Here is a 26,115-nt window from a genome sequence, read left to right on the forward strand (position 1 = left end):
TCACCTCTGCCCATAAATGTGTGAAAACTCTGAAATATCAATGAAGAAGAAAAACTTCCTTCTTTATTAATAAGGTTTATTTTTCTCGTTATTCAGGCTTGTCTGTGACCTAGAGGGACTGTGAATCAGCTGTTCATGATTGCAAGCTGGCTCACAATGTATTTGCCTAGAAATGTATATGGGGAAGAATGCAGCAGAAGGCGGCAAGGTGCCCAGCTGTCCACTGAGGTATTTAGCCATGTACTTGGAGGCAGCATCCACTGGTGCAATCACATCAGAAATCTCTTGTTCCAGATTTCTCAGTTCAATTTAATTAACTCCTCTGACAGAACACAGGATAGCTTTACTGTAGTTTTTTTGTAGAGAATGCGTTTCGCTATGCAAACAGAACTATACTTGATATCAGTGGCATTTTACAGCTGCCAAGTTTGCCAGTTCCAACACGTTAGAAAAATCCATAGCTCTTGTGTGATAAACCTGCCAAAATGAAGTGGAAATGCAGGCTTCTGCAAGTATTCATTTCTTCTGTCACTGGCTTGATCCGCCACATAGAAGCTCATCTAGCACATCGTAACATGAAGAGAAACCAGGAGGTCCCTTCTGATTCTCAGATAAAATCCTGCTCCTGTGGGGTACTTTGTAATCCCTTTCATGAATTTACTGAATTTCAACTTAATACTGTTTCCATGTCTTCTACCCCATTATGAAGACCCAATGCACAGTGGTCTGGTATTAGAAACTATTCTCTACTTTCCATCCTAAATTGACTCATGGCTCTCTTAGATCCCATTATTGTTAGCTGTGCCCACCCGTTCATTCCGGTGCGAAGTCAAGTTTCTCAAATGCAAGACATCTGAACTGTAAACACCATCACTCAGGATATGCTTTCCCAGCTCTTCACTACCAGTACTTGAAATACCTCACTGTATCTCTCTAAATACACACTTGCTTTGTATATGGCTACATAGCTCAATAGACTAATTGTACTAATCCTATGATCAACAGCGAATCCAGGTTTTTCCTCTTTTCTCCCGCATTTCCAGGAGGTGTCAGTTATAAACCCAGAAGTGCAGGAGTTCATTGCTCTTCTGACTGACTGTAATCTCATGGCTGTGACACCAGTCTTCAAGGTAAACTGGTTCTTTTTCTATATTGTTTACACCTCCAAATTTTATACAATGAACCATCTCCACAGTTGTGAAAACATTCTTAAACTCTTGAGAATGCTTATTCAGTAATTTGTCAGTAGCCTGACTGCTCAGCTTTCAACCTACACACTGATGTGACCTCTTTGCCCAATTTGCTACCTAACTTACAATTCTACTGCACTGGCAGGAAAAACAAACAAACAAACAAACAAACAAACAAAAAAACAACAAAAAACCACCAGTGTTATCTACTTAGACTGAAGTTAAGCAATGCTCCAAAAAAGTTTCACAGATTTCACAGAATGGTTGAGGCTGGAAGGTCGTCTGGTCCAACCCCTCTGCTTAAGCAGGGCCACCTAGAGGCAGTCACCCAGGACCACGTCCAGACAGCTTTTGAACACCTCTGAGGACAGAGACTTCACAGCCTCTCTGGGCAACCTGTAGCAGAGCTCAGTTACCCTCACAGTAAAGCACCCTTTACTTTTTTACACAGACAAATGGCACATCACAGGCTCATGTTCAACTTGGTGTCCTCTGGGACCCCCAGGTCTTCTTCTGCAAAGCTGTTTTCTAGCCAGGCAGCCCCCAGCATATACTGCTTCCAGGTGCAGGACTTTGCAGTTCTCCTTGCTGAGTTTCATGAGGTTCCTGTTCACTGATTTCTCCTGTCGAGGTCTTTCTGGATGGCAGCACAACCCTCTGGCATATCAGTCTCTCGTCCCAGATTTGTGTCACCAGCGAATGTGCTGAGGGTGCACTCTGCCCCATCACCCAGATCAATTAATGAAGATGTCAAACAGAACTGGGCTCAGCAGGAGTTCATCGCTAGTTACCAACCTCCAGTTGCACTTTGTGCCTCTGTGCCCAGCCACTCCACTAGTGCTCAGCCCACCTCACTGTCTGCTCATCCCACCCACACATTATCAGTTTCTGTGTGAAGATGTTATGGGAGACAGTGTGGAAAGGCTTAATGAAATCAAGATAGACAAGATACACTGCTGTCCCCTCATCCATTATATCAGGCCACTCATTTCATCAAAAGTGGTATCAGGTTGCTCAAGTATGACTTTTCCTTGGTGCATCTATACTAACTGGTCCTGATGGCTTTTTATTTATTTTAAATGCTTTTAAAACATTGGAAAATAACACATGTATAATCATGACTTTAGCAGATAAAAATTAATGTAGTTAAATTTGCTCTAGTGTAATTTGCTCCACCCCAGAGTCTGTCATTTCAGTCTACAGCATGTCTTCTGATTTCAGGCATCCTGGTTTTTTGTTTTTGTTTTTTTTTTTTTACCCAAGTAACAATGAAGTACAAGTCAAGCAATTCACACACTTAAATAGTGACAGAAGGAACTCACCACAAGAGATTCTATACACACTTTCCATCAGCATCTTAATTTCTCATGAGATTTTCTGTGAACTCTCAAATTCTCTTAAATCCTATCCCCAAACCTTTGGTCTCCAATTATTAGAATCTTAGCGGGTAGCCATAAGTAGACTAATCAAACAAGAAAAACTGCATTTCTTTCCAGCTGAGTATATAAATCCTGCTCTCTAATGTTTTTCCTCCCAATTAAGCAGTTTGTAAACTTGAGAAAGCTTTTGGGAAAACAAAAACCTATTAAAAATTCTAGAAACTCTTTGACTCTATGTAAAATTTCAGGATGAAATTTTGTTACCTGAATTCTGGAATAAACACATCTAAAAATATATCAAAGCCCTGATTACCCTCAGGAAATGCTTCAGTGACCTGAATGTGTCAAAAAGAGGGAGAAGCAGCTGACCATAGTGAAAAAACATGAATGAGAAAACAGTAGATCAGCTATTTATTGTACCACTGCAAATAAAATATTTTTTACCACAATTCAGCATATGCTTAAAATTGATGAATTACCTTTAAAGAATCATTTATGTCACACAACGTAGGATTTTGCTATACAAACTGTCAGAAAGCATCATCTCAAATACACTGGAAGACAAAAGCATAGATGGTTCTGCTTAGAAAGCCTGACATCACAATGAAGTCTGGTGAGAGAGCGAGCTTTCTCTTATCAGTTGTTTAATTTGTCAGGAAAGGTCCCCAGAAATAATAGACAAATCAGTTTCCATTGAAAATAAAATATTACTCTGATTTTCAGAATAACATTATTCAACTTCCATGTTGCAGATAAGACCTGGAACAATAGTTTAATAAATCTTGATCTCATTAGAATAAACTACCAGAAGATAATGAGAAAAATCAGTGTTTCTATGTGATGCCTCCAAAACTGGATGCAACTTTGAGTGCCCATCTGTTATGTAAGTTAAAAAATGAAATTGTAATAGCGTGGAGATTAACACAAGACCAGCAAGTACACAGTGAAAACTAAATGAAAAGCTAAAGGGGGGAAAAAAAAAAAAAGTAGTACATTTTTGTTCCTTTTTTTCCCCCTATCTCATTAAAGAAAATAAAAGTACTATTTTCAGGATAGTCCATCCCAAGAAAACCGGGACTGATGTGGATAGCAAAGAAAAGGCACAGGCAGTGCTCCTCAGCAGAGCCGGGCAGGAGCAAACTCCTCCTTGCAACCCTGTGCAGCAGCCGTGCCACAGCTGTACAAGGAGATAATGCTGAACTACCATTATACAGCTAAATTCTGCTGCTGCACTGATTCAACAGCTGTATAATGTAGCCTCAGCCATTAGTAAACAGCTTTGTGCTTCTCCATTTTTTAATTTTTATTTGCAAGCGGTTGCTCATAAGACATATTTACATGTTTTAAAAAATATACAATAAGATTAATCCTCTTTGCTGTCTTTTCAAAGGCTAAAATAAAAAAACAAGCAGAACATTTTACTGGAACCTAAAAATAGCCCTCTGAAATTCTGATACTTCTGGAACAAAGAGATTAACATTCTTCAATTAAGACAGGAGAAAGCATTCTTCAAATTGATTCACAGGGAGTACATATTATTTAATCAGTTCAGAGATTAGATGTGTGGGTAAACTGGTTTCCAAGGTAACCGGACTAACCATGGGGAAGTCATCAGGGTGATAAGTAACTCAAAAAATTTAGAAGGTACCATGTGGAAACAGAAGCAAAGTTGCTGAACTGTAGCTATTTAGATAAGCCTAAGACTTATTTTACACAAAGTAAAATGGGATTATTTAGAACAGTGTTTCTAATGTTTAAACTGAGAGGTCATGAGCTGTACCCGAAAACCTGATGTGGGGCCAGAGGAGACGGTACTTCCCACTGAACACCACACGCACGAGCACATCAAGCCCTTTGGTGATCACACAACCCAAACTGCTGTCCAGGTTGCTGCTGCGTTGCTGTCGGGTACAGTGCAGCAGGGACACGGACCCTGGCAAACACTAGGAAACCTGGAAAGTGTTTAGAAAAACGCAGATGGCTGAATTACGAATTTTAAGGCCTTTACGGGTCCCCAGTTAAGTCCCGCCACAAACATCGCTGAAAATACATGAGCTCAACACCACCGAATTTCTGAAGTCTGATAAGGGGTTCTTTTTCAGGTTCTAGGGTTTTAGGCAATGCCATTCCTAGAAATACAGTTAAATAACAATGCAGTAAAATATTTTTCTTATTTAACAGTTTAATTCATATGTGTGGACTTAAGTATCACTAAATACAGAACTTGACAGTTGCAATTTTTTATTTGGATGCCATATTTCAGCAAATGTTTAAATTGACGGTGCAAACTAGAAAGCGCGAGTGTTTCAGCCACAGAGCATCATTTGAAGCAAAATCAAACATAACAGAGAAACAAAAATAGCTAGCTTTAGATAGAGCCTTCTAGGTGCTGTTCGCTTTTTCCTCTTGCACAATTTCCACGACATATATCAATTTGTGGTATCAATCCACACTGCAACTTGATTCAAGGCAAAATATGAGCCATATACATTTGCAGACAAGTTTTTTACCTGAAGGCACACATACACACACAAGCATTCTGAAGAAAACAAAAATATTTTGTATGCAGAACAGGAAAGTTCCTCCCAGTCTGCTGCCACCAGCAGCACAAGGAGGAGAGAACCATTTTCTTCTGCAGAGGTGGAAGAGGGGCTTTCTGGAAAATGTGGTGAGCTGCTGCCAACATCTGCCGTTTCCCAGATGGGGCAGAAACTCTGACATGCAGCCAGGGCCCAAGGCCACAACACGTGAGGATCAAAGTCTGTCTTTGTGTCAGATCCTAAATCGGGTAGTTAATTTTATTTATTTTAAATAAATCACCATGGCATATTATATGCCATGGATTCACTTTTGTTACCTTATACTGTGGGAAACTATGCTAATTTTCTTTTTCAGTGCTCCAAATAGCTTTCAAAAGGACCTGGGAAAGAAAAGACCAGCTCATAATATCTGAAATACTTCTCAGAGCTCAATCCTGTAAGCTGCTTCTCAACTAGAAACACCATCATGTACTGCAGACATTCAGGGGGCTTCTGTAAGAGTATAAACTGAAATAGCTTTGCACAGCTTTGCACTCAGTGCAAATAGTCCTAAATCACATCAAATTCTCATATGCTGTTACATGCTCCTTGCATACTAATTTCTTAATTTGCAGTACCGGAAATAAGTTTGATAAAGCAGCAAGATAACCCCACATAATGGCAAAAATATCTTGCGCAGATTCAAACACAAAATCCTCCACATTATATGATGACTCTGAAAACTACTTAAAGAACACAATAAAGAATACATTTTCTTAAGATGTCTACAGAGAGACAAAAAAAAAAACCACCACCAAAATCGCAACTCTTAATTTGGCTAAGGAGAATTCATTGTGGTGGGTAGAGGCGATAATTTGCATCTCACTAACAGCAGGATTCTACTGTCCTTCTATGTCTGCCCACAATTTAACAAAACCAAAACAAAAAATAAATCAAAGTCTGTGGAGCACGGTAGCACTAAATATTTCCAAGGTCTTACCATCCCGTAAGCTACGTAAAAGACTGGAAGTCCCAAAAGCTTCTCAATGGGACAGAATAATTTTTTAGTTTAACCTCTCTGCATCGAGCTTCCCAGCACCTTCAGTCTTAGGTTAGCACAGGAAGAGTCACTGTATGTCCTGTGTAAACATGCTTTAAACCACAACAGGAAAAAGAGAAAATAAAAAAAGTGGTCACCATCTCTAAAAGACATAAACCAACATAGAGCTGCCTCTACCAAATGACAAAGATGTCATCCCCTCCAACTGCAAGAGAAAAGTCTCCAGTTCTTCAAATGTTGCATTCTGAAAAAAGCTAACCAGAAGTCTGCACCTGCGTCCTCTGGTATATGGGGAACACGCATTTATTTAGCTGCACATAAGATCCTAGACACTCAATTCAATCACGAAAGGAATTTTGTCTTCAAACTGGAAGCTTTCTAAACTACATTCTTGAATTACCATAAATAAAATCCTGTGAAAGCATCAAATATAAGTTCACAGTCTCTTGCTGTAAGGAATATATAATTATTAGCAAATTCTATAACCATCCATCAGCAGTTAATGTTTGGTCAGGCAGGCTCAGTAAGGAGAATTTGCTTGGCTTACTTTATGCAACACATAAAATAAGACAAAGTATACAACTACATTGAAAAGTAAATTATCTTTTATTGAAGACCAAACAGCTACAACTAGACTGCTTTTGGTATCAACTCATCTTGTTTAATTTTAATTCATGTACACCTAATTTATGCTGCTGCCTGCAGCAATATATACACGTACTCCCCACGACAGTCTCCCCACTCTTAAATCTCTTTTGTTTCCTGAATACAGCTTGATACCATTACACAAAGGACAGGAGTACAGAATCTGGGAAATGCAATTTGTTTCCAACTTCTATTGGCCAAGCATGTAATTATATCCATGACAGACAATATTTTCAAAAAAGTATCAAGTCACATGGGACTGCTGCAGGGAAAAAAAAAAATCAGCCCTGTGATGAACACACTAGGAACTCAAAGCGCAGGCTCACGCTGCTTTCTTTTACTTCTTCAATATTAATTTCAGTTTCAGTTCTGCTGAAGATATCATTGACAACAGACCCGCTCTCATCAGTCAGAGTTACATGTGAGGTACAACTCTGTCCACACATTATCACCTTTCTTCGATTTCTGAACCCTGGTTTCACGGTTAGTAAAGAGCTATGACAATGCAGGAGGTGTGCTTTGTTGATGTTGAAGACCACACAGAAGTTCTCTCAAAACAAAATGGTGAAGGACAGAGCAGTAGTGCAGGCAGGAGACAAGTGCTCCAACACAAGTAGCTGCAGCTCCTGGCTCTTTCCCCAGAGCTGAGGGAAGCTGGGTCTCTTTAGTTTGGAGGAGACTGAGGGTTGACCTTATTAATGTTTACAAATATATAAAGGGTGAGTGTCACAAGGATGGAGCCAGGCTCTTCTCGGTGACAACCAATGATAGGACAAGGGGTGATGGGTTCAAACTGGAATACAAGAGGTTCCATTTAAATATGAGAAGAAACTTCTTCTCAGTGAGGGTATCAGAACACTGGAACAAGCTGCCCAGGGGGGTTGTGGAGTCTCCTTCTCTGGATACATTTAAAACCTGCCTGGACACGTTCCTGTGTAACCTCATCTAGGTGCTTCTGCTCCAGCAGGGCGGACTGGACTGGATGATCTTTCAAGGTCCCTTCCAATCCCTAACATTCTGTGATTCTGTGATCTCACCTCAACCTCATTTATCTGTAGGTCAGTGAGCATACATGGTAAATGGCAATTAATATTCTCCATCTGAATTGGAATACTATTAAATCGATTAATCAGTATCATAAGATTCCCCAAAAGCAGTTATCTAAATTTTACAATTTTTATTTTCCATTAAAATTTGAAGGTCTCGGTTCTACTCCTCTCTCTCCCACTAATCCCAGTTGCATAACTGAGCATTATTTCGCTGTCCTCTATTTCTCTCCCTACTATGTTATCTGTTGAGCTTATTTATATTCATTATGCAAAAAGACATTCTAGCCACAAAATGAATACCTCGATAAGGCCCCAACCATGTATCAAAACCATGAAAGCTTCAAGACATGAATAAGAAAACTTATCCTGGTTATCCCAGTTTGAAAATTATTCTAGCTTCTTTATTCATTGATGCTTTATTTATCTATTTTCCCTCTTGGGATTATGTTTCACATTGAAACTGCTTTAGAATAGTGAAGTTAAACATTGGTCTTTGTCATCTCCCAGCCACCACTTGCAAATAGCATAATGGGAGAGACAACATAGAAAAAGGCCAGGTTTCAACAGATATTGCAACTGAAGAATAAAGGATGGAAAAGCATCCAAGAGAGGTTCTAGTTTGAGAAACAAATACTATTTATTATAATCAACAGGGGACTACAATCCAGTAAAATATTTATGGTCTTATCTGTTGGTCAAAGGAAAACACCACATTCATGTACTGACTAAATTAAAAATCTGGAGTTGAGCACTTAAACCCCCTCAAAATCTGAAGGGAAATTAAGCTGAGTTAGGGGTGGTGCTCCACAAAGTCAGCACAAACATTGACTGAGGTCCTGCCTAGAGTCAGGAATCGATTTATTGAGTACTGCAGTCTCTCTGACTACTTATTCTTCCAGCTTACAGCCCTAGTAAGAGCTGCAAACAGATGCCTACCTTTACGCAAGGCTCAAAGCCTATACCTGCCTCCTGAAGGCAGGCGACTGTTGCATTTAATCAAAAAAAACAGGAAGATCTAACTCTCTTCAGGAAAGCCTGTCTAGGAGAGGAAAAGATGATAGTGGTACACTTCATATCAAAGACTAAGAGGTTATAACACTCATCTACTATGTGGAAGTTAAAATTCAATCCCCTTTAAGTCAAAGAATCTCTTTTGAAATCTACTAGCTCCTTGTGTATTTCATTTTAATGAGACTTTCAGCACATCTCAGATGCCAAAGCTGCCATTGGGGCCAAAGCAGAACATGCTAAATTTTAAGCTACAGAATCATCCTCGCCATTGTGTTCTTTCCTGTGCCAGGACCTGCAAAGTCTTCCTGTACAGATGGTTCTTTCAGTCCCACACTCAACAGAAAGCGTGGAAGAACATACAACGTAACCTACTCCATAATGTTTAGTTAGACATGCTCCTAGAAAATGATGGAGGGAGGTCTGAGTCCCCTTCCTCAGCACATGTTCCAAAGATGGTCAATCTTTCTCCAAGCTCTTTTATTACCTGTTTTTTTATAAATTTTTATTGCAGATTCACAGCACATCTGAAAAAGCTGCCAGCCTTAATGATATAATCTACATGTACTCCAAGATCAGCAAGTAAGAAACCCCATTAAGTGGTAGCAAAGGTTTCCTGAATATCTCTTTGATCAGTTAGAGTTGTGATGTGATCATACAAAGGAGACGCACTGACTAGTAATGAAACTCAAGAACTGCTTTCAGCTGAAGGCACTATGCTTTCTTTGATGCTGATGTCATTTGTTACAAACTGTCACCCAAAAATGCAGCTTTTTTTTTTTTACTTATACATCAAAAGCATTGAAAGTTAGGAACTTTAAGTCATTTTGTTTTCTTATCAAAGTAGCTTTGCATTTCTTTGAACACTACCAGATATTGAAACTGTTTCCAGAAAAGCATCAGTTCATGGTTTCATTAGAAATCTACCTGATGTAGACATCTTCTGAGGCAATTCTTATAACTGGATGAAGGGACCATCCCACGAGTACTTAGTTAAATTATCACAGAATAACAGAATGTCCTGAGTTGGAAGGGACCCACAAGGATCATCGAGTCCAACTCCTGCCCCTGCATAGGACAACCCCACAGTTCACACCATGTGTCTGAGGGTGTTGTCCAGTCTCTTCTTGAATGCTGCCAGGCTTGGGGCCGTGACACCTCCCTGGGGAGCCTGTTCCAGTGCTCCACCACCCTCTGGATGAAGAACCTTTTCCTAATGTTCAACCTAAACCTCCCCTGGCACATCTTCCTGACATTCCCTCGGGTTCTGTCATTGGTCACTAATGAGAAGAGTTTGGCACCTGCTCCTCCCCCTCCCCTTGTAAGGAAGCTGTAGCCACCATGAGGTGTCCCCTCAGTCTCTTCTTCTCCAGGCTAAACAAACCAAGTGACTTTAGCTGCTCCTCATACAGCTTCCTCTCCAAATCCTTCACCAACTTCATAGCCCTCTTCTGGACACTCGAATAGCTTAATATCTTTTTTATGCTGTAGTGCCCAGAACTGCACACAGTGCTCCAGGTGAGGCTGCACCAGTGCAGAGACAGCAGACTACATGTTCAGCACACTGACATAGGCTCCCTGCAGAACGGAGTGCAATTCCCAGGGACAACTGGTTTGGGAAAAGAGTCATAGCAAAAAGCAAAGGCCAGTAGTCTCCACAATTCTCAGATTTTGTTTTTCCATCACAGTTTTCTATAGCTTCCTTTTTTTGGTTCACTTTCTTATAGGTGATCATTTCTTGAACCTTTCTCCTAGAGCAGACTGTAGACAATGCTACACATTTTTCCTTAACCATGATGTGAAATTAAGAGGTGTCTTTGTAGTACAGATCAGCGCATCAATACAGTGAGACTGTAAAACAGGAAAATACTGCTAAGTCACTGAAGTGGTTCTGCAGATACGTCTACATTAAACTTCAACAGTGCTATAACACCACCACAAAACAAACAAACAAGTAAACAAACCCAACAACAGTTTAACACTCCCCACTCCACGCCACTGATGTTGTTATGATCTTTGCTAAAAATACCCTACAACCTCATTGCTAGGCTTGCCATTAGCATAAATGGCAAGCACACTACCAATTCATGCAGAGGTTCCTCCTCAGCTTTTAATAGTCATAATTATGTTTCCATCTTTAAGAATAACTCCCTTAAGTCATCCCAGTTCAGCAAGCATTTTAACATTAAGTGCCACCTTATCATGCTGTATTACACCACTCTCCAGTTTTGTATGTTCCAAACTTTCCCATTCACATTTGCTTCTTTTGAGTTTATTTGCTGCTACACCCTGGTGCTGCCTGTCAGCTTTGCAGTTCTCCTGCTGCTCACTCAGCTCCACACTGCCAAATGCAGCGTAAGAGCAGAAAAATCAGTATCTGTGCAGTTCTTCAGGTCATTGCCATCATCATGTCTGCCCAGCTGCCCTGCTATCAGTGCATGTTGATACCTTATTTTCTGTTCCCTACATGCTAACTAAATGGTGCAGAAGACAACATGTGACTCAGGGGGGTTATAATGAGGATTTCCAGCACTGTCGTCTGCCAGTGTCATACAGTATGGTTTGCATAGTTTATATAGCACAGTATAGTTCATGTCACCATGTTTGACACCCCATCATGTGCCATCAGGAATTCTTGCATGCAAGCTCAGTTAACTGAATCAGAGTTAGCGGGGTAACTCCTGGAAATGTGCTATCAGCACTACTAACCTAATTTACTGATCAAGTTCAGAACGGTAGCATGACAAAGCGCTGCACACTGTCAGGAAATCCCCAAAATATCTTATTTCTGATGGTAACACTGATATCTGCACCAAACACACAGGCATCAGCAGAAGCAGTTGATTCAAAGTAAGATATTTTATATTTCATTTATTCTACAATTGCATTTTTTTCACTTTAGGAACTGAAATCTGAGATCTGAAAGGGGGATGAGGGACAGTCCTCCTTTACTTCTACTGCTGGTGTTTTTTCAGATAGTGAGACAAAAGATAAAATTTTGACCTTCATTTTCAGAATAATGCAATCCAAGCCAGTCATCAAAAGACAACTATTATTCAGCAAGTCACCAAGTGATGTTGTATCTTGGAATTCCATTGCTAATAAAAGACAAAGAATTCAATCTAGTATTTCATTATTATAGTACCACTCTTGTCTAAAAGAGAACAAAAAATACCTTATACCAGAAAGAAGGCATACTATGCTTACCCTCAACAGACATTTTTGCACCCTATTGGTCGGTTTACCTTGCACTGCAAAAATTCTTGCAGCTAAAGCAAGCCCCACACCCTTGGGAGCATTGTGTTTATCATAATAATAAATTACAGAGTTTTTAATACAAAGATTTCTCTTTCAAAGTCTCTTGATGAATTAGCACTACAATATTTTATTACTCAAGCATCTGCATACACAAATAAGTGTGTTCTTTTCATTCCTACTTTTCTAGGTGTACGAGTGTATCTTCTAAAAAGAAGTGGCAGCGGTCTGCCTATAAGTTGGCCAGGTGAAACAGATACTCCATGCATCACGGCCCAGAGAAGACACTTCCCCTCCTCTCAGGTGTCAGCCACAGTTTTAAGGAAAACTGTGATGGAACATATGGCACATCTAGATTTTGTCTCACACAATAAAGAAGCAAGCTAACAAAAGCAAAGAGTGAGATCAGATAAATCTGTGGAGAGAATAAGAATAACAAAAGAATGAGCAGCATTTATAGAGCCTCTGTGGATATGAAGCTATACATTTCACATGTTATTTACTTATTACAAATAATAAAACACAACAAACAAAATCCACAGACAATGCTGTGACAAAATAAACTCAGTGGAAAAAAAGCACCACAGTAAATTCTTCAGTCTTTCAAGTGATAAATATGTTCTGCATAAAACAATTACAAAAATTCATAAGTTGACAATTTAAAAAGCAGCTTTTTTTTCTCTCCTGTTTTTTAATATAATGCAAAATGTCAAGCAGAGAGTCCTAGAAAACAAAAGTAAGGATAAAACCAGAAATTATGTCCTAGGCCATCAACAAAACCAACTGCAGTCTGGGAAGAGTCCAGAATCAATACAGCGGATAAAAAGAAGAGAAGACAACCGGAAACTACATTTAATTAAAAAAAAAAAAGAGTCAGACTACAATACTCAGATAACATCGCGAAGTCAATGGAGGCAAAGTGGTGAAGAAAGGGTTCAATTGCATGTTTCAGATAACACCACACTGCGGGACTACTGATGCAGTGGTAAGCGTTTAGCTCTTTAAAAAGGCCACAAACCTGCCCTATGGCTTCTCTGAGTGCAGCACTACCATGTATCAGGCACCTCGGCCTAGGAGAGCTGAGGCCAGGCCAGCCAGGGCAGGGTGCTGAGGAGGCTCCAGCTCAGCCCGTGCTCCCAGCCCATTCCCTGGGGTAAAGGGAAACCCCTCTGCTCCACCACCACCCCACCTCCCCCCTAAGCTCCACAGTTCTCATCACAGTGCTGCTGGAAGCTAAATCCAGCTTTCTCAAGCTCAGAAATGTGCAGCTCTTAATGGCACGGATTAACTACAGGGGTTCTCCAGGGCTTAGAGACACAAGTGACCCTCTGGACTAGAAAAATAAAATAAATAACATAAATCATATATAAGCACAAGAGATTTGCTTTAGCAGATCCACTTTTAAGCCAAAGGAGTGAAGAACAATTTACTGTATACTACTCACTATCTTTCAGTTTCAATGCCTTTATTCAAAGTGCTACCCAAAAAAAAAAAAATCCCACTAATCTCTCACGTTTTATAAATCACTGTTGGTCATCTTCAGCCATACACATCAGCTTCTCCGCTGGGAGATCCTGTGCTTTATAAAATCAGCAAAGTGCCTCTCTTCATCATTATCAGAAGGATTTCATAGATAAACAAAACAATGTGAGCAGCTCAGTACATTTGAGAAGTGAGTAGTTTCGAGACTACACCAAAGGTGCATTGCACAGTGTGGAATTATTTACCAGTTTGACCAGAACTTCGGAGTATTCGGCCTCAACCAAGCTCTCAGCTGACGTTCCTGTTCCAAGCAGTGCTCACCCAGCTGCAGGACAGCAAAAGCCATACAGACTTGGGCTATGCTGCATGCAAAATGCCAGTGGGCTTTGCCTCTGCTGCAAATGAACTCTACCCCTCAACAGTTTTATTTTTGTACTGCTGGTTTTAATTTCTCCATTTATTCATAAATATTTAACTAATAATATCTGTTTAAACATTTCCCAATTTTTTTTTTTTCATTCTTAAATGTTACTTATAAAGTTAGATCAACCTGCTCATGCTATAATACAACAAAACTTGGCCAAAACAACTCTTAAAATCTTTTCTTAGATAGCTGTTTTGATTGACAGTGGTAGGTCATTAACAGGGAACATCAAATGGCTATTATCAATCCTTAAACTAAACTATCTGTAATTACAGGTATAAATTCAAGTGTATTTTTGAGCTCTTGTTAAAATATTCACGTCTATTCAAAAAATGTTAACTATTATAATTTAGAGCTGCTGCACCACCTTTGGATTTGTGAAACCACATACTCTCATAATTTTGAGAAAGAATATGAGAGGTCACTTAGTGTATCTTACAAATAGTAAAACTAAAGGAATTCATCTTGGATGCAATTTAGCAGCTTCCTTTGCCAAAATTCACTATCCAGATAATAACTTTTTCTGATTTAAATAAAACTATGGAAACAGAGGATTGTTGAGGATGGAAGGGACCTGTGAAGGTCCAATCTGGTCCAACACCCCTGCTCAAGCAGGGTTGTTACTCCCCAGATGCAGGACTTTGCACTTCTCCCTGTTGAGCTTCATGAGGTTTCTGTCTGCCCACACTTCTCTGTTCAGCCAGTTTTCAATCCACACCACTGTCTGCTCATCCACCCTCTCTGTGAGGATGTTATGTCAGAAGCCTCACCAACGTGCATGTAGACAAGATCCATTGCTCTCCTCCCATCTATCAAGCCAGTCATTTCACTGAAGGTTGGTCTAGCATAACTTCCATTTTTAATGGTCAAGACTTACTAGTAATTACTGTATCATGCACTTGTACTCAACCACAGTAAGTCTTAGCAGTTCATTTGGATCAACAGCTATTAGAGTTGGAAACTGCTTTATATGCCATACAGAGAAAAGGGGAGGGGAAAAAAAACAAAACAAAACAAACCCACCACAAACAACAACACACCTGTTATGGTATTTCCATCTCCCCATCTTAAATATCAACATGAAAGAAACGCACAAAACATTAAGGTGGCAGTTTTTAGCCAACCTACCAGATTAATAAATGGGAGATAAAACTGAGTAACTACTTCAGAGAAAAGGGCTGAGCAAAGAGGAATTAAGAGTTACATGGTCTGGTAGTCTCCTCCAAACACCATACTGAAACATTCTCATTTGCATTAGAGCACTCTGCCACACTTCTAAATCACCAGCTTTTTCAAGATTGCTCTAAAACTCTAGATTCACGAGTTCTCTCTGATTTTCCCTTGTGAAAAAATATGATATTAAAATATTCTTGAGTATTCTGTTTAAGCAGTCCATGCACAATAAAATCTAATGAACAATAACCCAAGGTGACATTAGTGAACAGGTATTTTTGGGCTTCTAACAAGGCAGAGCTAACAGGTAAATATTTAAATATGTCAGAATCTACATATCTACAGAGTCTAAATGTGTCAGTATAAAAATATGTTAGAGTCCATCTTGAAGATGTCTGAAAGCTTATAAAGATGTAAAGATGATTACAAGCTAGATAAAACCTTGGGATTTTTTTTTTATCATAAAGACCATGATCTAGATAACTTAGACAGTTTAGTAGCATGACTTCTACTATACACATCATTTGTTTAAAAGCAATAAGCTATAGAGGTTTTTAAATTCGAAATACAGGTATTTTATCAAATAAAAGGCCCTAGATCTACATGCAGAATAGTCTGAATATTAAAAGATATCCTTTCAATGTGAACCAGCATCTTATGCCCTTGAGATTACGCACTGAATACTAATGCAGATGGAAAGCGCAGAGAAGAACATAAAAAGTTACAGATGTGCACAGACTAAGAAGTGCAGCTCTATGTGTAATAACTCAAGGCAAACAGGTCTCAGAGATAAATTCTGTATTCATACCTTCCACTGACGTTATCATATGGAAATATCTGAGGGATCTGACAGGTCTCTTGAATCAACTCTAGTGAATAAAATTAGCTTCTGCTCTCACTAGAATACTTTCTATTTAAACAAGGACACCACAGAATAATAGCTATCACTTTGTACCAATTAATTACAGGAATGTCAGCTACTTTTTTAAAATAGCTTATTTGTGGCCTGCAAGTTCAACAGTGCTGAAAGAAATTCCAACCTTTAACAGAATTAATAGACACTGTTAGATAATACAGCAGACTATTGGGAACATAGGCAAAGAGTACCTGCTCTTACAATTCTTTAATCTTAGCTGGAAAATGCCCAACTCCACCGTAAAAGTGGAATGCTTCCCCTTAGCCTTCAGATGCTTTTTCTTTATGAATATAGCACAGATGCAATTATGCTCTTTTTCAGGCTTTGTCATCCCTCACTAAGCAAGACAAATTTCTTAAGCCCCCTGTTCTCTGACAGAATTAACCAAGAAAGGCATAGATAAAAGCAGCAAGTTGCTGCAGCTCTTCCTGCAAATTCACTCGCCTTCAGCAGAATCCACCAGACGCTTTCCAGATGAAGCTTCCTTAGCGAGTTATAACATTCACAATTCCCTACCGCTACCAAAACATTTTGCCTCATGTATCTAAAATGCCATTTTCCCTCCTCACAGCTGCATGGCACTGCGGGTTACTGCTGCCATTCTGCGTGAGCAACTCACAGAGTGGCTTTCTCCTTCACTCTCATCCCCTACCAACAAGTCACTAGTTCACTGTGAAATTTCTTAGCTCATAAATCCATCCCCACTACTCAAGCCTTCCTAGTCGCCCGTATTTTACAGTAATCCTATGCAATGATAAGGCTTCCCCACTTTCCGTCAAAACCAAGTGTAATTAGCAAACTCCAGCTTTCTGATGCAGTACTGAAATTTTTAACAAGGTCTTCTATCTTACCAAAGGCAGACACTAATTTAGCCTGACATATGCTACCTCTCATAAGTCCATTTACATGTATTCCACTCTTCCATTTGCCTCCCTGCCTTTGATTCTTTTTAAAATGTTTTTCTATTGCCTTGCTATAGGGAAAAAAAAAAAAATATAAAAATCAAGCTGCCAGAACCACCTCTTCTCTGTTTTCTGAAAAACAGCTACTGCATTTGTTCTTCTGCAGTTAATACCATCTCTATTTTGATAGTGTTCTGTTTGTTTTGAAATAATTGCTACAAACACTTCTAAATATAGCTTATTTCAACCAGCCCCTTACAAACCTAAGCACTAGGAACTTCTAGGTTTCCTCTTCATTTCACTACAAGAATTTCCAGTGTAAGCATTTCCACCTGTATACATTTATTTCACTCCTAATCACAATTCCACGTTCAACATGACCAACTGCACCAAAAATGAAGGCAAAATATTAATATAAACTGGGGATGATAGCTCTGACCGTAACCTCATGCTCACTGTGTAACACAGCTTCCTTTCTTCTTTCATTTTTAGGGATTATACAGCTTTTTACTACTTTGATTATTTTCCTTTACAAGGTCAAACTAAGCTTGACTTCTGGCAACATCTTATTCACACTTAAGACTTCTGAACTCTACAACAGTCTTCATTTTTTTGAACAACCACTTTTGCCACTCCTTGCAAGTTCTTGGCAAGCTTCTGATATTCTCTTTGAGTGGCTTTTCTTCCAATTAGGTCTGCAATTATTCTGCTCATGTATTCTGCTTTTTCTTGGGAGGCAAATCCTACACACTTTTTCTAATTCTGAATCAAAGAGATTCCAAGACCCCATCATTAGCTCCCTTAGCTCTTCGGTTCAATTAATTTCAAACCATTTCCTTACAGTTTCTCAGCCTCCATTTTTGAAATTCAAAATCTCTAAGTGGAAACCCCTTTCAATCTAAACCATATAAACCTCTGATGCCAATTACTCAATCCAAACTCAGTTTCTACAAATGGCTCTTCTAGAATGTCCTCAATGCTTATAAAACCCAGTTTAAAGCAACATTATTTATTTTTAGTTCAACAACTCCGTGTGAACATTGCGTCCAGGAATAACTGGTCCCTAGAATTAGTAGTCACATTATGACCTATACAATAGTTAAAGTCTCCACAGCAGACTGTGGCAGGCAAATAACTTTATTCCATCTACTGCACACCAATAACTCCATGTATACTTAATACAAGAAAACTCTTTTGCATCTAAAATTATTGTGTGTGAAAGACTCATCCAGTGAAAGTATACAATTCCAATATAATAATATACTTCATGTAGGAGGTAGATGACCATGTTGAACACACTGATCTTTTAATAATCAAAATAGCAACTTGTGCTGGAATGCTTTATCCCTTCACTATTGTTCTTTATGTGAAAGCATCCAGTCTTTGAATCTTTAATACTTACTTCTTGTTCCTTTCACTGACAAACATATTTAAAACATTCTGCCTTTCACAGCAAGATCTTCCTTAACAAATGTAACTGAAATAAAATACCAGGTCCCAAAAACACTCTATATATCCTGCCACCAGAACAAAGAAGCTGGTTCTACATTACTTAAAAAAAAGTAAAAAAAAAAAAAAAAATCAAAGCTAGCATCACAATCCTTGCAGTACAATACATTTTATTACTGCTTAAGTCTGTAGAATTTCCCATACTTCACAATACCTGAAAAAAGTATAAGGTCATTTTATGTAGCAGAATACACACATTTCCAGCTACCCAAGCAATAGCTCAGCATGTCAAACTACTTCACAAGTAGAGATTAATGGAATTAATTACCAACATGCTGCCCATTTTACAGAATTCAAGTACACCATAAAAGTTCAGTGGTTTATTCAACACTACAGGAGACGGAGCCTAAGCCTATTTAATACCTAGTTTCATGCTTTAGTCAAAACTACCATCCACTCCTAATGCTGTAAACAAAGCATGGACACAGGAGCTAGAGAACCAAATTTAAGGAAAGGAAAACATACTTTCAGCGACTTCAGAAGGAAGCTACACATCCTTCATAATCTGTAAGGTGTCTTAATTAACTCATTCAAAAGTGGATGAATTTATCAGATTCTATAATCATTTTAAATCCAATATAGCCTCAAGATCTTTCTGCAAGTCCTGCCTTTCATGTCTGCCTTCAACAAGTGTCCTAACACCCTCTTGGACTGCTTTATTTATAGACTCATATGCTCACTGAAGGTGGAAGAGAGATCTGGAGGTCATCTAAATCCAACTCTGTATTCACCTAAGTAAAACACTAATAGAAGCGGTGGCAAGTCTGAAGCCAGGGACTGTACAGTACTTGTGGATGGGCAACCTTCACTTATGACTTCTTTGATCCAAAATAGCTCATCAACATTTTAACAATAACAGGTAAATAGCATACTAAACATCGAATCAGGCAAAGACATACTTTCTCTTTCAACACTACAATTTGACAATGTTTCCGGCATGCTTTATTTTGATGCTTACTGGAAAAAGAACTGTAATATTTTAGAGAACAAAAACTTCCAAAGTAATTACAGTGTCAGATTGTTTCCGATTCTTTCTTTGTCACTACTTACATTCCTGAACACATTTTAGTGAGAGAAACAAGGAATAACTTAAAAGAAAGACTTGCTCCTTGAACTTATTTTGATAAGAAAAATCACCATACAGCTCATACAAAATTTCAAAACAACTGTTAAATACAAATATTTACATTTACACTAAACTACAGTCACAGCATTTCTTGTAAAAACCTCTTCAAAGGCTCACTTTAAAAAGAGAGAGACAGAAGCACATATTCTGATTCTTAAAGACCATTTGAACAAAACATGATCTAGAAAACTGATTGTAAGGTATGAGATTCAGTCAAGCTGCACGACAAAAGAGAGGAATAACATGAGGCCTGGGCACTAGTGACCATAATCGCTTTGTATGAAATTAGCTGAAGCACGGAAGAGCCATTTAACTATATGCTTTCCATTCCTGTTACCCTCTCTCTCACCCACCCCAAAACTCAGAGGCCTGCAGAGAGCTTCCTTCACTACCACTGCACCCTAAGGAAGCTTTATGGAACCCTGAAAACAGCAGCAGCAGCTTGGCCCAAAACCCCTCACTACACAAGTTACCTGCTGTCTGCCATACGGTCTGACCACACACCACCCAACCTCTCCAACCCCTTGGCCAGGTAGGGCCAGGCCAGTGGAGGAGAAGGTTGCAAAAGGAGGCTCAGCAGGAGACACCAATTGCTGCTAACAGTTCTAAAGTGTACCTGGTGCCAGAAATAGGGCACTAACTGAAGATGCAGCCATCAGTTATTGAGATCCTAGACATTCTGGACTTGGAGGGAAGAGGTAAATGTTACTCTTCCATCCTAATTCTATCCAGGAGAGAGGAAGCATGGCTCAAAAAGAATTATGATTTGGACAATCAATACATTCCAGTCACTAGACTGTGGAAAGCCATGAGCTAACGAATTTTGCAGTACTGGCAAACCTCGTCCAGTTATCCCACAATGTTCGGGAAGCAGCATAACCCATAACCCAGGAAACTCTGTGAAACTCAATCAAAGGCCTATAAATCGCAGAGTTCCTAGTTTTTTGTATAGAGAAGTATCCCTGGCAAAACAGGGGTATTTTTTATCTCATCACACTTAGCTTAAATTATTCACCTCTTACACTTGCCTTGAAGAGTTTCAGTTCTATCCCTGAGAAGAAACACAATATCTCAACACAAGAACAGGACAATGCTGGTGATGGCCTCTGTATTGCTAGATAAAACACTGATATCAACTGCTATATCAATGTGCACATACCTTGTTTAGCAACATACACACTCATGTCTGCTCCCACTACCAGCACCAACTTTTGGGCCCTTTGAAGTTATTTTTTATAAAGCTGCCTGAAGCTCCCACAGACACACACAACTGCTCCTGTCACTGATGCCACACTCCAAATACCTAAAAGCTCTCCAAGCCTGCAATGGCCCCTGGGCAGCCACCTGCATCCAAGGGACTAATTTCCAAGAGAGACAAGATCAGCAAACATATCCCATAATCCTAGAGCAGAGTAAATGGTCCACGAAGCATGGGATCAGTGATAGCGAAATTACAGTCTCCAACAGGGTGGAATTTCCTGTATGCATGGACTTGAGTCTTTCTCTTTACAGCGAGTTTCTCAATAACAGGATCTTCTTCCTGCTTGGGAGATGTGCAGAATTCAATTTTTATCAGTTTGATGAATAAGATTTTATTTTTTCATCCTTCCGCCTTCATTACTTCTCATATTCTAAAGCATTTCTCCTAAAGAGAAACAAAGGATTCCCCTTTGTGGTAATTGAATCTCTTTGCTCAGTCTCAGCACTCTTCTCATTTACTTCTTACAAGTCCACCTGAAAAACCTCTTGGAAAAAACAGTTCAAAGATGTTTATCTAAACCTGTTGAGACCTTCAAATAAGAACTGTATGGTAATAAGTACCCACTCATTTCACAGGTTACACATTCACATGCCGGTTTTGCTAATGATTTCAGAGCTCACCTGTAGGAGGAGAGTGGAGGTATGATGCTGTGAAATCAGCAGTAAACATCTTGAGGTTGGGGTGGACTTTTAACACCACTATCTAGCAGAGTAATTAAGTACAAATTGCTTCATTTTAATAAAGATAAATCAGTGTCCAACAGTTCAGAAGATACTCCTACATTGCTTTGTATTTTCCTCTCTCGGTTACATGCATGAGATGACATTCAGAAAAGTATCAATGAAACCAGTTATGGCCACTAACACAAAAAATTGGCTAGAAAAGAAAAAATCTTAAATTGTTGCTGTCTAGTCAGCTAGCAAGCATCATCCCCACATCCCAGACAGAGATGGGGTAAATTCACACGCCAGCACTGTGCAAGGGGACAGAACGCAAGTCCCCCTTGCCCTCCGGACGGCTCGCTGGTACCAGAAACCGCTTGGCAAAGCCAGTTAACACCCCCCGGCAGCATGCCCGATTGGCAGCGCTGTGAGAGGCAGGAGCCCAGAGACTCAACAGCCCCGGGGCACCCAGCAGGGGAATCTCCAGCTGCCGTCCCGGGCCTCTGCCTGTGGTGGCATGGCTGGACAGTGACCTGACACTGTGAGCAGCGACCTGATGCTGTGGGCAGCCCTGCCTGGCAGCTTACACTGCTTGACCCTGCTGAGGGAATCACAGGGCACTGTGGCAAGAAGACAGGAAGGCCCGAGAAGCAGCTTTTAATTTTCCACAAGTTCTGCTGCACTTCTTCCTCCTAGAGCAAGCCTTCCACATGGTCTCACTTCTGTTTCCCCGCATGACTAACAGATTGCATGCGCTGGAGGCACCCAAGACAAAAAGCAGGGGATCTCCCAAGCCTCCCAGTCCCTCCTACACTGTTCCCTCTCAAAGCAGCTTTTATTCTGTTTTCTTCCTATCTACAATAAAGATGCTAAAATAATTAAACTAACAATTCTTTTGCTTTGGATAAGCTTGTTAAGAGAGCTTTATGCTTAAAACCATGACAAATGTACTCTTTTATTTTTTTTACATAAATGACTTTTAGAGCATTTTCCTGATGGACTGCCATTATTACTTGATAACATGTAATCTGAGAAGAACATAGCATGAAAAACTTGAGAAGAAAAGAAAAATTTTATAGCTAAATAACTGAAAGAATACTCTTACAGCACTTGGCATGACAGCATGATTCAGACGGACAACAGCAATATGCTGAAGTAAGGATGCCACTGTTAGCTCTTCCAAAACAGAAACAGCAGAAAAATCCAACTGTCTTAAGAATAAAACCAGGAGTCACTCTCTGGATTCTGATCTGTTGGAACCATAATAAATATGATAAAACAAACCTCTGCATGTAATTGGTAGAGCTTTCAGAAGGGAGAACACCATCTTGTCTGTTAGTATAGCCTGAGGGGGAAGGCGGTGGGGGGAACAACCTCCATAATCCTTTGTAATAAAAGTTTTCTCTACTTCATCTCCAAAAAAAATTAAAGAAAAATAGCTAGACTAATTTCGGGAACAATCTAGAGGGAGCACAAGTAGTGTTAGAATTTTTGGTCCACGACGCAAGCCTGAATAAAGTACTAACAAAACAAAACCAAAAAATCCATTATCTTGGCTTGGAATAACTTGATTCAGTGTAAAAATAATGGTCTTTTTAAAGTACAAAGAACACAAAGGCATCTTCCTCCCTCTACCCCCCAGCAAACAGATGTGAAAACCTGGTTGCTTCACGCAGATGAAAATTTCGGAATACAAATATACATCTTACCCTGACTTAAACCACAGGTGGTGTAGATGCAGCTTTTGTAAACTGCATTACTTCAAGTTTGATAGCGTTGATTCAGTAATTTTCATTGGTAAACTCACACAACAAAAATATAGTCAATTACAATTACATATCTTTAATTTGAAAATGTTTAGACTTCAGGTAGTCCATGGTATACGGCTGTTCCAAGAGCCATTTCTGGAAAAACAACTATGTTTTTGAATTGCCCATTTGGGACCATTTGCACTAAAAACAAGTTGGAAGTAAAATACTTTTATACTTAACCCCGAAACTCAGCAGTGAAAAGCTGGTAAAACAAACCATGACTAGTTATTCCTTCCTGAACCGAAAGTACTTAAAACAACATTCTTAACCGTAACTTCAAGGTACTTAGAGCAAAAAAGCTCTGCAAGAACCCCACCCTTCATTAGGTATTTCAATCAACTGACTTCTACAGCACTGAGATATACATATACATATACTAATGTTTTAAAGTTTTTAAAAAGTGATGATGCTACTAGAAAAAAATTATACTAATTCAGATGCAGAACATTAACAGCCCTCTACTAGTGAGACGGAATCACATTCTATTTCATGACACGGTGTTTAAATACAGGGACCCAAAAGAATATCTGATGAGAGCAGAAGAAAGCCGCCATTCAATCTAAAGAAACTGTGATTTCAAATGAAAAAACAAACAAACAAACAAGCAAGCAGCATGAAAGCCACCAACTACCCACTTCTACATTTCTCTATGTGATTACAGGTCAAGTCAAAATGTGCATGTTAAAATTCCCAGACTTCACAAACCCAGCTGTCATTCTCAATTTCTGCTGGCTTACTCAGTCATCAAGTAGTCTTGGAAATGACACAAGCTCATCAGAGCTCAGCTTCCTTACTTCATTTAAGATCATGCTCACTGTCTGACTGTAATAACGCATATTGAAATATCCTCTGCAATCTTTTCAGAGCCAAGGTCAGCTGTCAAAATCTACTTCAAATACAGTTGCATTTGGAAACAAACCAAACTGCAGAAAAATAACGTAGGAAACTTTACCTTAATTGGCGCACGGCTAAACTGTATTTTTCTGTTGGCTGGGATTTCATCTTCATCTGGCAATCCATTGATTTCAGAATATTCCATATCAGGTTCATAACAGTTATTTTCATCACTGTCATCCTGATCATCCTGTTCTGTACCTGTCTCTCCCCAGTCAGAATTATATCTCGATCGTACCCGATACACATTGTAGTCAGAGTGCATGTACACGTGGGAACTCTGAAAATTATTCACATCTTCATGCACTTCTTTTTCACTTGCCTCATCATAATGGGCCTCGGTAGCATCTGAAACAGTATCTGTGGCAAAATCAACACCTGAAGCTACATTTCTTGGTAATTCTGCAGCTTCAGGTCTATCAAAGATACCCTCTGCGTGTTCTGACCGTTCCTTTTGTTGCAACGAAAATTCTGTGTCTGTTTTTGACTTACTCCTAGCGCAGCTGTCCACAGATCTTTCGCTGTCAAGCACATTGACCAAATCCTGTTGACTCGCTGCAGAGTTCTCAACAGAATCAGCACTTGCCTCTGTACTCTTCTTTATTTCTTCGGTTGTTTTTGAACACGCCAAAGTGCCCGTGGACATCTTCTGTCTCGGCGTTGAAGGTGTGCTGTTCTGCTGAGAGTTCTCAACAGACATCACGCCCGTACCCTGTTTGGCTGGGGGAGACCACGTGCTGGCATCTTTCAAGGGACTGAAACCCTCAAGGTTTGCAACCGGGGAGGCGATATTTGTCACAGCAGATGTGAGGTTTAGTGGATAGTGGCCAGTTACAGAATACTCTTCATTGTTTTCTGATTTTTCTACGACGATAACGTTGTGTGAGTCAGTGTTTTCAAAAACTGCACTGAGCTGACTCACAGTCGGAGAGACGGTCTCTGTCCTTGGGCTAAGACTGTCCAGCGAATCAGTGCTGCCTCTGTGAGACTTAGAGCTGCACCACTCATCTGGAAGCTCATTGGAAATGACTTTCTCTTTCTTTGGGGAATAGCGATTGGAACGTCCCATTTCATGAGCATTTCGCTCAAACATCTTCCGAGTTTCAGTAAACTTGGAATAGGAAGGGCCATCATGGATAGTATCAAATCTACTAATCCTTTCTGAGACAGATGATTCCAATTTTACAATTGAACCATCTGCTTTTTCTACAAATTCTTTGGGCCTAATTCGTCTTTGAGGTGATGGAGGGCCACCCTTCCCCCTGGTTTTAGGGGTAACTCCAGCATTTTCAGTGGGCTCCATGCCCATCTGCATAAACAAGTTCTTAATTCTATTGACATTTGAGCCATATTTCCTTCCCCTGCTCTGCGAGGCCTCTCCTTCCTCTTTCGTTTTTTGGTCCCCATCTGATTTCGGTTTGTCAAAGGTGCTTTTCAGTGCCTGGAACTCAGTCCTGTAAGCATTTCTGTGAGGAGAGGCACTTCGGAGGGTTGATCTTTCTCCTGAAGACTCTGTTTTCATCATGTTTACTCCAGGAGTGCAAAAACAGCTTACATAGTTTCTGCAGTACCACTCTCAGTCTCAGTCTGTCACAGCTGAGATTCTGCTTAAGGAGTGTTTTTCTCAGGGGGCACTGCCCTTTGGCAGGGCCATACTCAAAAGAAGATCTGGAGACAAATATCCAAACACATGCAGTCAATTCTGACCAAGCAGCACAACCAAGGACTCTCAAGAACAATGGATAATTTAACCTGCAACACAAAGGAGGGTTTTCTGAATCATGTCAGGTACCTGTACTTTAAACCTAAGCCATAATTTCCATTCAAAGTGCTTACCATAAATAGAGAAA

The 26,115-nt window shown here is 39.7% G+C and overlaps 1 protein-coding gene across 3 annotated transcripts in view; it reads right to left on the minus strand.

Annotated features, from left to right (window-relative positions):
- The window catches only part of PPP1R9A (protein phosphatase 1 regulatory subunit 9A), a gene marked incomplete at its 5' end in the record, with an annotated part of 135,212 nt that extends 109,422 nt beyond the window's left edge, over positions 1 to 25,790 (minus strand). For all 3 annotated transcript variants that reach the window (XM_080338863.1, XM_080338862.1, XM_080338861.1), the window contains one exon: positions 24,324 to 25,790. In XM_080338863.1, the coding sequence (XP_080194989.1) occupies positions 24,324 to 25,790 (1,467 nt within the window). The remainder of the gene's footprint in view (positions 1 to 24,323) is intronic.
- Between the last annotated feature and the right edge of the window lie 325 nt (positions 25,791 to 26,115).

The sequence above is a fragment of the Nesoenas mayeri genome, assembly GCF_963082525.1.
Source record: "Nesoenas mayeri genome assembly, chromosome: 2".
Lineage (NCBI taxonomy): Eukaryota > Metazoa > Chordata > Aves > Columbiformes > Columbidae > Nesoenas > Nesoenas mayeri.